The 12,767-nt window shown below is 42.4% G+C and overlaps 1 protein-coding gene across 1 annotated transcript in view; it reads left to right on the plus strand.

Moving 5' to 3' along the window:
- Positions 1 to 12,767, plus strand: part of RYR3 (ryanodine receptor 3) — a 254,587-nt gene that overhangs the window by 191,326 nt on the left and 50,494 nt on the right. The window contains exons 65-67 of the mRNA XM_086750198.1: positions 8,737 to 8,867; positions 10,331 to 10,651; positions 11,654 to 11,894. Coding sequence (XP_086606324.1) covers positions 8,737 to 8,867; positions 10,331 to 10,651; positions 11,654 to 11,894 — 693 coding nt within the window. The remainder of the gene's footprint in view (positions 1 to 8,736; positions 8,868 to 10,330; positions 10,652 to 11,653; positions 11,895 to 12,767) is intronic.

Here is a 12,767-nt window from a genome sequence, read left to right on the forward strand (position 1 = left end):
TTCAGCTGATTCTACAAGACTCCTGGCTGCTGGGGCTCAGGACTAATACTAAGTTGGATTGCTGCTGCTGCCTTGTTGTGACAAACTTCCATTGTCAAGGGTTTTATCCTTTGTACAAACAGTGTTTAGCTTGTTTAGGATGTTGGAGATTATTCTGATTTCTCTGTGGACCTTTCTTCTCTAAATGTCTCTGTGGTTCATAAATGTTGAGGACTGGATGCAAAATGCAGTAGTCCTTGACGACACTGAGCCCTAATGCTCTACTGGCAAATGTAGTATTACTGCTGTAGGCATTTTGAGTAAGAATTCTATACCCAGGTACTCATGTCTTTTCACTCACTGCATCAGAAATTTAGATCTTAAATTTGAGATTGAAAACTTCAGTATGCAGTACCCACAAGTTGCATAATCCTTTATGATATCTTCTCCTGGTTAGTTTATAGAAACACATTTCCAAAGGATTTTTAGCACAAATGATGAAATATCTGTTTCAATAAAAAGAAACACAAACTTCTGCATAAGATAAGAAATCATAACACTTTTGAAATGTATGTAGTTAAATATGACAAAATTAACTGCTTCCTCATTCTTTGTAGTGAATATTTCTAGTTAGTTGTCTTCCTAACATATTTTGTCTAAAGCGTTAATTTAGGTTTTAAGTACTTTTATTCCATTAATTCTATTGGACCGCTGAATTCCCTGAGTGACTTATTTTACATAATTTGCTTTTTATGTCAGTACCTATCTGCTCTGAAATGTATTTTATCTTTTCTAATTTCTGTCCTGCAAAATTCTAGACTTACACTTGCTTTCGCATATTTAGGTCTTCCATATGACAGAAAATATCAGTACTTACTGTACTTACAGTAGTTTTCTTAGCCCTGTTGTATAATTGTTTACCTTCACTTCTTTAGACTTATTGATATCCTCCTTTCATATAGAAAGATGGATATGCCTTATGACATTGTTATGCATGTAATTAAATAGCCTCAGTGCATTTGATGTTAGTATTTTCAAATTCCTTTTTAATAGGTGTTTACGTGCATATATATCACACACCAAGTTTTACCTTCTTGATTCAACAGAAAGCAAAATATAATGAAGTTTCCTTTTTATGAAATCTCCTATATGTATAATATTGCATCTTTCATTGCAATTTAGATTGGAAGAGAACATTGCTGTGCTATAAAACATAGTAGGAATTCTAACATTATCAAAAATTTGGTTTTTAATGAAATGTTGTGTGATTGCTATCTGTGATACTAGTGCATCATGTGTTCTGTTGCAAAATGTACACTATATAGATGGTCAGAATGTAAGGAAAATAGCATGGATATATAGGTGGAGCACATAGTTTCTTTTTAATTTTGTGGTAATTGATTTCTTCATTTTCCATTACTTTGGTGGCCGTAAAACAACTGTAAACTGTAGTAATTCTGCACAGAGAACAACTAAGCACTCACCCTTTAAACAGAGTAATATTATGTGAATCATGTTACATGAAATACCTGAGTGAACCAAAATGCTTTATATAATGTTTTTCAATTCTGTAAGGCCATTGCTTTTGTCATTTTCTTTTGTTTCTCCTGCAACAAAAGAAGTTGGAGGGTATATAGTTGCATATCTCTTCACATTCTAGCATGATTGTGAAATAAAAAGTGTCATAGGCAGTTGAAGATGAGGTAGTAGATTGGTTACGATCTTTGACTTCAGGTCATACGATGAGGAAAGCTTTGTTAACAAAAAGGAGTCTTAAAAAGGTTGTTGTTATTCCTGGAAGTTGAACATTTTTGGTAGTTAGTGGGGTTTTTATAGAATCATAGAATAGTTTGGGTTGGAAGGGACCTTTAAAGGTTGTCTAGTCCAGCTCCCCTTCAAGAAGCAGGGACATCTCCAACCAGATCAGGTTGCTCAGAGCCCCATCCAGCCTGGCCTTGAATGTTTCCAGGGATGGGGCATCCACCACCTCTCTGGGCAACCTGTTCCAGTGTTCTACCACCCTCACCGTAAAAAAATTATTCCTGATGTCTAGTCTGAATCTACCCTCTTTCAGTTTAAAATCATTACCCCTTGTGCTATCACAACAGGCCCTGCTAAAAAGTTGATCCTATCTTTCTCATAAGACCCCTTTAACTACTGAAAGACTGCTATAAGGTCTCCCCGGAGACTCCTCTTCTCCAGGCTGAACAGCCTCAACTCTCTCAGCCTGTCCTCATAGGAGAGGTGTTCCATCCCTCTAATAATTTTTGTGGCACTCCCCTGGACCCGCTCCAACAAGTCCATGTCTATTCCAAAAAAAAAAAACTGTGGAGTTTCAAAGGATGAAAGATGTGTGCTGTCTTTATCCAATCTGTATGTCAAGTGTAACAAAATTTGTAAGGGATCTTGTGTAAACAGTGCTTCAGAACTTCAAAAGAGTACCTTAGGTTTAGTTTTAAGCCCAATGTGAGTCTGCTGTAAAGAACTGTCTCAGTATCTCTTGCACTGTACATTGTGCCCCCCTTTTTTTTTTCTGGTAAATAGTGTTTATGGAGCCAGATTATGAGCTTGTTTTGTTGCTATTGGTTTGGCTTGGTTAATTTTGTTTTTATGGTAAGATTTATTTTTAGCTGGGCCAGTTCCTTCATCAGCTTATCAGGATGCTGTCTGAGTTTTAGTGCTAGCGCAGAATAGACAAATAGGAACATGGTGAGGTTACATGAGGGAATGCAGAATTGCCCCTTTCAGAACACACCACACAGAATGCCATAAAATAATGAAATCAGTCTTAGAAAAGTAGCAGTATTGTTATATACATATACAGAAAAAAAGTTAATTATTGAAAAAAGGTGTGAACGCCTGTCGTAGTTCAGCCCCGATCGGACCAGACTACGCAGTCTCTCTCTCACTCCCCCCACCTCCGAGAGAATAGGGAGAGAAAATATAAGGAAAAACGGCTCAAGGTTTGAGATAAGGACAGGGAGAAATCCTTAAAGTTACCGTCACGGGCAAAACAGACTCGACTTGGGGAAAACTATTCATTTATTACTACAAACAGCAGGATAATGAGACAGAGAACAAGATAGCCTCCATCCACCCCTCCCTCTTCCCGAGCTTAACATTATCTCTACTACCTTCCGCCCCCGAGCGGCACAGGGGGGAAGAGGGAATGGGGGTTGCAGTCAGTTCATCATATGTTGTTTTACGGCGCTGCTTCATGGTCGGGGAAAGAACTCCTCACATTCCTCCCCTGCTCCAGCGTGGGGTCCCTCCCACGGGCCACAGTCCTTTGTGGAACTGCTCCGGCGTGGGTCATCTCTTCCACGGGTGCAGTCTCTCTAGAACAGCTGTCCCAGCGGGCCCTCTACGGGCCACAGCTGCCTTCAGGCATCCACCTCCCCCGGTATGGGGTCCTTCACGGGCTCCAAGTGGATCTCTGCTCCTCCGTGGACCTCCATGGGCTGCAGGGGGACAACCTGCTCCACCATGGTCGTCACCACAGGCTGCAGGGGAATCTTGGCCAGGAGCCGCATTACTCCTCCCCCTCCTTCTGAACTGACCTTGGCGTCTGCAGCTGTTCCTCACAACAGGCTGGTAGATGTCTCTCAGGATCTTTTTTTTACATCTTATTCACTTCTCATCTCCTTTCCACTTCTTGCAGCCGGGCTGGACCGAGTCGGGCCCAGTCGGCTGCCTGGCGAGAGGCCAGAGGGTGAGGCCTGCAAGGCCCATGAGGCCTGCGCCTCCCCCTCTGCGCCTCTGCCCCCGCTCAGCTTCTTCACATCTTCTCTTCTCTCTCTTTTTTTTCTGTTTTCCCATTCTTAAATACGTTATCGCAGAGGCGTTATCACGAGACATTCTGCTACCAATCGGCTCGGCCTTGGCCAGCAGCGGGTCCGCCCTAGGCCTGGCCAAGTCCCCTGAACAAAGGGGAGCGACTTCTAGCAGTTTCCTACAGAAGCTACCACCTTAGGCCCCCCCTCACTAAACAAAACCACGACATTCCACCCCTCGCCTCTGCGAATTACGTATTTAAGAATTCTAACTAAAATACACACACATCAACAGAAAAGAAAAAGAATTCCCCGCACCAAGAATCAAAATAATATCCTCAAAACACCAACAGTGAATATACCATGCAATTTACACACAATTCACCACTTATCCCTTCACCACAATCAGAACATAAATTTCCCCTAATCATTTTGCTCTTTTGTCAAGTTCACTCCCTGTTTTGCCCATTACCGCTCCCAATTAAACTCAATCCTTATCTCAAATTCCTCGAGCCCCACGTTGGGCGCCAAAATAACTGTCGTAGTTCAGCCCCGATCGGACCAGACTACGCAGTCTCTCTCTCACTCCCCCCACCTCCGAGAGAATAGGGAGAGAAAATATAAGGAAAAACGGCTCAAGGTTTGAGATAAGGACAGGGAGAAATCCTTAAAGTTACCGTCACGGGCAAAACAGACTCGACTTGGGGAAAACTATTCATTTATTACTACAAACAGCAGGATAATGAGACAGAGAACAAGATAGCCTCCATCCACCCCTCCCTCTTCCCGAGCTTAACATTATCTCTACTACCTTCCGCCCCCGAGCGGCACAGGGGGGAAGAGGGAATGGGGGTTGCAGTCAGTTCATCATATGTTGTTTTACGGCGCTGCTTCATGGTCGGGGAAAGAACTCCTCACATTCCTCCCCTGCTCCAGCGTGGGGTCCCTCCCACGGGCCACAGTCCTTTGTGGAACTGCTCCGGCGTGGGTCATCTCTTCCACGGGTGCAGTCTCTCTAGAACAGCTGTCCCAGCGGGCCCTCTACGGGCCACAGCTGCCTTCAGGCATCCACCTCCCCCGGTATGGGGTCCTTCACGGGCTCCAAGTGGATCTCTGCTCCTCCGTGGACCTCCATGGGCTGCAGGGGGACAACCTGCTCCACCATGGTCGTCACCACAGGCTGCAGGGGAATCTTGGCCAGGAGCCGCATTACTCCTCCCCCTCCTTCTGAACTGACCTTGGCGTCTGCAGCTGTTCCTCACAACAGGCTGGTAGATGTCTCTCAGGATCTTTTTTTTACATCTTATTCACTTCTCATCTCCTTTCCACTTCTTGCAGCCGGGCTGGACCGAGTCGGGCCCAGTCGGCTGCCTGGCGAGAGGCCAGAGGGTGAGGCCTGCAAGGCCCATGAGGCCTGCGCCTCCCCCTCTGCGCCTCTGCCCCCGCTCAGCTTCTTCACATCTTCTCTTCTCTCTCTTTTTTTTCTGTTTTCCCATTCTTAAATACGTTATCGCAGAGGCGTTATCACGAGACATTCTGCTACCAATCGGCTCGGCCTTGGCCAGCAGCGGGTCCGCCCTAGGCCTGGCCAAGTCCCCTGAACAAAGGGGAGCGACTTCTAGCAGTTTCCTACAGAAGCTACCACCTTAGGCCCCCCCTCACTAAACAAAACCACGACATTCCACCCCTCGCCTCTGCGAATTACGTATTTAAGAATTCTAACTAAAATACACACACATCAACAGAAAAGAAAAAGAATTCCCCGCACCAAGAATCAAAATAATATCCTCAAAACACCAACAGTGAATATACCATGCAATTTACACACAATTCACCACTTATCCCTTCACCACAATCAGAACATAAATTTCCCCTAATCATTTTGCTCTTTTGTCAAGTTCACTCCCTGTTTTGCCCATTACCGCTCCCAATTAAACTCAATCCTTATCTCAAATTCCTCGAGCCCCACGTTGGGCGCCAAAATAACTGTCGTAGTTCAGCCCCGATCGGACCAGACTACGCAGTCTCTCTCTCACTCCCCCCACCTCCGAGAGAATAGGGAGAGAAAATATAAGGAAAAACGGCTCAAGGTTTGAGATAAGGACAGGGAGAAATCCTTAAAGTTACCGTCACGGGCAAAACAGACTCGACTTGGGGAAAACTATTCATTTATTACTACAAACAGCAGGATAATGAGACAGAGAACAAGATAGCCTCCATCCACCCCTCCCTCTTCCCGAGCTTAACATTATCTCTACTACCTTCCGCCCCCGAGCGGCACAGGGGGGAAGAGGGAATGGGGGTTGCAGTCAGTTCATCATATGTTGTTTTACGGCGCTGCTTCATGGTCGGGGAAAGAACTCCTCACATTCCTCCCCTGCTCCAGCGTGGGGTCCCTCCCACGGGCCACAGTCCTTTGTGGAACTGCTCCGGCGTGGGTCATCTCTTCCACGGGTGCAGTCTCTCTAGAACAGCTGTCCCAGCGGGCCCTCTACGGGCCACAGCTGCCTTCAGGCATCCACCTCCCCCGGTATGGGGTCCTTCACGGGCTCCAAGTGGATCTCTGCTCCTCCGTGGACCTCCATGGGCTGCAGGGGGACAACCTGCTCCACCATGGTCGTCACCACAGGCTGCAGGGGAATCTTGGCCAGGAGCCGCATTACTCCTCCCCCTCCTTCTGAACTGACCTTGGCGTCTGCAGCTGTTCCTCACAACAGGCTGGTAGATGTCTCTCAGGATCTTTTTTTTACATCTTATTCACTTCTCATCTCCTTTCCACTTCTTGCAGCCGGGCTGGACCGAGTCGGGCCCAGTCGGCTGCCTGGCGAGAGGCCAGAGGGTGAGGCCTGCAAGGCCCATGAGGCCTGCGCCTCCCCCTCTGCGCCTCTGCCCCCGCTCAGCTTCTTCACATCTTCTCTTCTCTCTCTTTTTTTTCTGTTTTCCCATTCTTAAATACGTTATCGCAGAGGCGTTATCACGAGACATTCTGCTACCAATCGGCTCGGCCTTGGCCAGCAGCGGGTCCGCCCTAGGCCTGGCCAAGTCCCCTGAACAAAGGGGAGCGACTTCTAGCAGTTTCCTACAGAAGCTACCACCTTAGGCCCCCCCTCACTAAACAAAACCACGACATTCCACCCCTCGCCTCTGCGAATTACGTATTTAAGAATTCTAACTAAAATACACACACATCAACAGAAAAGAAAAAGAATTCCCCGCACCAAGAATCAAAATAATATCCTCAAAACACCAACAGTGAATATACCATGCAATTTACACACAATTCACCACTTATCCCTTCACCACAATCAGAACATAAATTTCCCCTAATCATTTTGCTCTTTTGTCAAGTTCACTCCCTGTTTTGCCCATTACCGCTCCCAATTAAACTCAATCCTTATCTCAAATTCCTCGAGCCCCACGTTGGGCGCCAAAATAACTGTCGTAGTTCAGCCCCGATCGGACCAGACTACGCAGTCTCTCTCTCACTCCCCCCACCTCCGAGAGAATAGGGAGAGAAAATATAAGGAAAAACGGCTCAAGGTTTGAGATAAGGACAGGGAGAAATCCTTAAAGTTACCGTCACGGGCAAAACAGACTCGACTTGGGGAAAACTATTCATTTATTACTACAAACAGCAGGATAATGAGACAGAGAACAAGATAGCCTCCATCCACCCCTCCCTCTTCCCGAGCTTAACATTATCTCTACTACCTTCCGCCCCCGAGCGGCACAGGGGGGAAGAGGGAATGGGGGTTGCAGTCAGTTCATCATATGTTGTTTTACGGCGCTGCTTCATGGTCGGGGAAAGAACTCCTCACATTCCTCCCCTGCTCCAGCGTGGGGTCCCTCCCACGGGCCACAGTCCTTTGTGGAACTGCTCCGGCGTGGGTCATCTCTTCCACGGGTGCAGTCTCTCTAGAACAGCTGTCCCAGCGGGCCCTCTACGGGCCACAGCTGCCTTCAGGCATCCACCTCCCCCGGTATGGGGTCCTTCACGGGCTCCAAGTGGATCTCTGCTCCTCCGTGGACCTCCATGGGCTGCAGGGGGACAACCTGCTCCACCATGGTCGTCACCACAGGCTGCAGGGGAATCTTGGCCAGGAGCCGCATTACTCCTCCCCCTCCTTCTGAACTGACCTTGGCGTCTGCAGCTGTTCCTCACAACAGGCTGGTAGATGTCTCTCAGGATCTTTTTTTTACATCTTATTCACTTCTCATCTCCTTTCCACTTCTTGCAGCCGGGCTGGACCGAGTCGGGCCCAGTCGGCTGCCTGGCGAGAGGCCAGAGGGTGAGGCCTGCAAGGCCCATGAGGCCTGCGCCTCCCCCTCTGCGCCTCTGCCCCCGCTCAGCTTCTTCACATCTTCTCTTCTCTCTCTTTTTTTTCTGTTTTCCCATTCTTAAATACGTTATCGCAGAGGCGTTATCACGAGACATTCTGCTACCAATCGGCTCGGCCTTGGCCAGCAGCGGGTCCGCCCTAGGCCTGGCCAAGTCCCCTGAACAAAGGGGAGCGACTTCTAGCAGTTTCCTACAGAAGCTACCACCTTAGGCCCCCCCTCACTAAACAAAACCACGACATTGCCAAAACAAATTCCTGTTGCTTATATGTGTTGGCTCCATGCTTAAGCAAACTGGAGGTATACTACTAACATGCAGTTACTAATCTATTCTTTGTGCATGTTCTAGACATTTTCTATGGTTTGTAGTTGCACAGTTGCACTGTGGAGAAGTTTAGCTTTAATATGCAATACTTGCTAGAGGTTGCTTTTTTTAAAAACTGTGTTTATTATACCACTGTAATTTGCAGTAATACTGTTTATGAGAAATACAATTTTTTAAAATTGTCAAATAGTTCCTAATGTATTAAAAAGATAAACTAAATCAGCAATAAATGTTAATGCTGCTTTGTAATGCATGTTAGACTTCGAAAGCCTAGAGAAAGACTTTTCCTCTCAGTTAACTTTTAGTGTCTCTCATATACAGGCAGCGTCCTGCACTTGGTGAGTGCTTAGCATCTCTTGCAGCAGCCATTCCAGTAGCATTCCTTGAACCTTCTCTCAACCATTACAACCCATTGTCTGTCTTCAACACAAAAAGTGCAAGAGAAAGAGCAAGTAAGTTCTGCTCCTCATACACACACAAAAAAGGTATTTGCTCCTCTCCGACTAATAATAATAAAAAGAAATGGTAATAATGAAAAACCCAAATGTGTGTGTCAGTAGAGAACTCCTACTATTACTCTTTCATGACTTGTTATTTTAGCCTTGCTCTGCTTTGTTAAGAGTGTGTTAACATTGTTCCCTTTCTCCTAACATTTTTTTCTGCACATGATGTTTTAATTCTTTTGTGCAGCTTCATACTATTTGAAGCTTATTTTGAAGCTTCAAATTTATATTTAATAAATAATTTATATATTTTATAATTTATATTATTCAAATTATATTTGAAGCTTAGTTGAAGATCATATCTACATCAAAAATTTTAGCAAATTGTACAGTTATGTTCTTACTAGCAATATGCAAGGGGTATAATTTCTTATTTATGTGAGCAGGAAAATTATCTATTTTTTTTTTTGTTGTTGTTGTCTTACCAGTACTCCATTGCAGTTTGGTATAGGGAACTCCTGACAGACTCTGACTTTGATTCCATGAAAACTTAATCAAAGGAGCATGAGTCCTTCTACATAGATTTTCTTCACTTACTTCTCTACGAAATTACTCTTGATGGACTCTCATATCTTAAAGTATTTCAGTATTTTCCTCATTGATCCATGTAAGAATCGTTACCTGCCAAAATCATTGTTCCTTTAAACAACAAAAATATGTAGGTAGATCAATTCCGTATACTTCAGAAGTTTTTTCACATAAAAGCAGTTATGGAAAGCTTGTGCTAGCCCTTCCTTCCTGTCAACCCTACTTTATAGAAACAGACTAGTGGAAGAAGAATTTTGCTGGAGTGACTGACACTAGATTATGATTGGTTGTTAATTGCAGAATAAACACCCTTCTGTTTCTAATACAAGCATCTGACACTGGAATTATTTCCAGAATTCTGGAATTCTTTCCTGCATTTTTGTTGGGAGACAGATGTGCAGAGTTAATGAACTAGGTATAGTTTAATTTTTATCTCACCCATAATTTTTCTTTGTTTCCTTTTCCCTGAGGTGGAATATACTCTTTTGCAATACGACATTAAAGTTGTGAATGATTATGGAAACAATGGCCAGAGTTTATCCAATATTGATATAAGCTCTCAGTTTTGCACTTTTACATAGCTGAGCTGTTCACTAGATAATTACAGGACATGTTATGGTAAAGCCCTAGCTTTATGGCAGCTATTGTCTACATCAGTGCTATATGCACATCATCAGAAAGATGTAATTGCTGAGATGAGAAACCCATGTATACCCAAAAGTCTTACTATATCTGCCCAAGATGGTGACAGAAAAAAAACCTGAGATTTTGTATTTATTGTATTTTTTGCACATTATTTGTAGTTAGGGTTGAAACATAGATGAATGTAGGTGTGTTATTTTATTTTGGTAATTAATTCTTTGCTTTTCTACCCTTACTTGCAGTTTTAGGTATGCCTGATACAGTAGAAGAGATGTGTCCAGAAATCCCTCAGTTGGATGGACTAATAAAGGAAATTAATGATTTAGCAGAGTCCGGAGCAAGGTATACTGAAATGCCTCATGTAATTGAGGTTATCTTACCCATGCTATGCAACTATTTATCCTACTGGTGGGAAAGAGGATCTGAAAGTGTTCCTCAAAGTGCTGAGCCTTGCTGTACTATGATAACATCTGAGCACCTCAGCATTGTTCTTGGAAACATTCTGAAAATCATTAACAACAACCTGGGAATAGATGAAGCATCTTGGATGAAAAGAATTGCAGGTACTGTGAATATTTTTAAAGACTTATGTACCTAATAATATTTGATTACTATGCTACACTTTACCCTATTACCCAGTGATATAATAATAATAAATTGTAATTTAAAAAGCAGGAAAGAAAGATAAAAAGTAGATAAGTAACACTAAGAGATTATTATTATTATTATTATTATTATTATTATTATTATTATTATTATTATTATTATTATTATTATTATTATTATTATTATTATGCATGCATTACAGCATCACTGTAAGCAGAGGTTTCTGTACAACATAATGGATTTTTTAAGTCTTACCTTCTCTATGCACTGTATAAGAGCCTTAGCATTTAATTTGGACTTGTGAATTCCATTGATTTTCAAGAGACCTAAGAACTGAGTAATGCAGTAGAGCATACAAGTCCTGCGTGCAGTTTTGTAGTGACTGCTTATCTACATAAGTAGATAATGTACTAGTGTGATTCTTGCAAGGATTTTTGACTTAGAAGGTCTGCATTTTATTACTAATGCTTGTACTAAATAGATCTATGATCTTGAATTAGTCATTCATTCTCTGCGTTTTAGCTTGCCCAAGGCAAAAGAGGTAAAGGAGTTCTTCCAGAACACTGTCTTCTGACTATTATCTGATATTGTATTAAAAAAAAAACAAAACCCACACAAAAAAGAAACCCAACAGTATTTTTGTGAGGACTTTGTGTCTCAATCCCTGCTTTGTTTAGGATCTAGGCTAGGGACATGTGATTTGCCAAAACCATGGTAGTTTAATTGACATAAGACTGAAATACTTATAATCTGAATTCCCAGTAACTAGCTTTTAATCTTTCAATACACATTACTATTACAAAGCTATATTTATAGTTTTATTAATAATTTTATGATGCTCCATAAATATGTGACATGCTATAACCTTTATGTTTTATAGAACTGCAGAGTTCATGTTAATACGATGAAAAACATCAATTGTGCATTAATGATAGGATTGTCTATATTTTTACATATAGTTTATGCTCAACCCATCATAAGCAAAGCCAGACCTGATCTGCTCAAAACTCACTTTATTCCAACGCTGGAGAAATTGAAGAAGAAAGCTATAAAGATTGTTATGGAAGAGGAGCAACTGAGAGCAGATAGTAAAACTGACACCCAAGAAGCTGAGCTACTCATTCTTGATGAGTTTGCTGTTCTTTGTAGAGACCTTTATGCCTTCTATCCAATGCTGATACGTTATGTAGACAACAACAGGTAAATAAAAACTAATAATTAAACTCATATTTATTAGTTAATATACTGGAATCCATGATCAGATAATCAGAAAGAATACAATGCCTCTAATGTTACGCTGAGAACCAAGATCCTGAGTATTTTAAGATTCTTGACTTATAATGACGTACCTTGAATTCACACCTTTTTCTCATATGCATTTGACTTGTTTGGTCGCATTATAACTGCACTATTATCATTGAGAATGCATATCCTGACTAGACTTGTTATATATGCTACTGCAGCCCAATAACATTACAAATTAATATGACTTCAAAAATTTAAAAATGGGTAAAATCCTTAACTGTTAATGAAGGAGTGAAAAACTTGTTTGACTCAATGGAATCATTCTATTTGTAGAAAATACCATATAGATGTTAATTTTTTTGTGTGGTTTTTTTGTTGTGTTTTTTTTTTTTTTAAGATGGAAATAAAAAGCGTTTGGACAACATTGTATTGCTTTTGGAATTACCAGAAGTTTTTCTCCTCAAACTTTTGCTGAAGGATTACTCTGTGCCTACACTTTCCCTTTCCTTTGTCCCTGAGCATTGACCCCAAGATGGTCTTCAGAAGAGTATCTGAATTATCTATAGTATCTCAGTATCTACAGTGTCTTAATCCTGTCCTTAACATTGTTCTTCTGTACACAATCATTGTCCGCTTATATTTTTTAGGTGTTAGTACATATTGGGCCAGTTAGGAGAATTTTCATTGCATGCGTTATCATTTATGCTGTGAACCAACTTACACTGAGAATGATTTGGTTTTTCTAGATGAACTCAAGGCTTTACTATGTCAGACCTTGTTGGCAAGGAAACCCTTCAAATTTTTGAAAAACACAGATTGAACTGGGCT

The sequence above is a fragment of the Chlamydotis macqueenii genome, chromosome 5 (assembly GCF_036417535.1).
Source record: "Chlamydotis macqueenii isolate bChlMac1 chromosome 5, bChlMac1.mat, whole genome shotgun sequence".
Classification (NCBI taxonomy): domain Eukaryota; kingdom Metazoa; phylum Chordata; class Aves; order Otidiformes; family Otididae; genus Chlamydotis; species Chlamydotis macqueenii.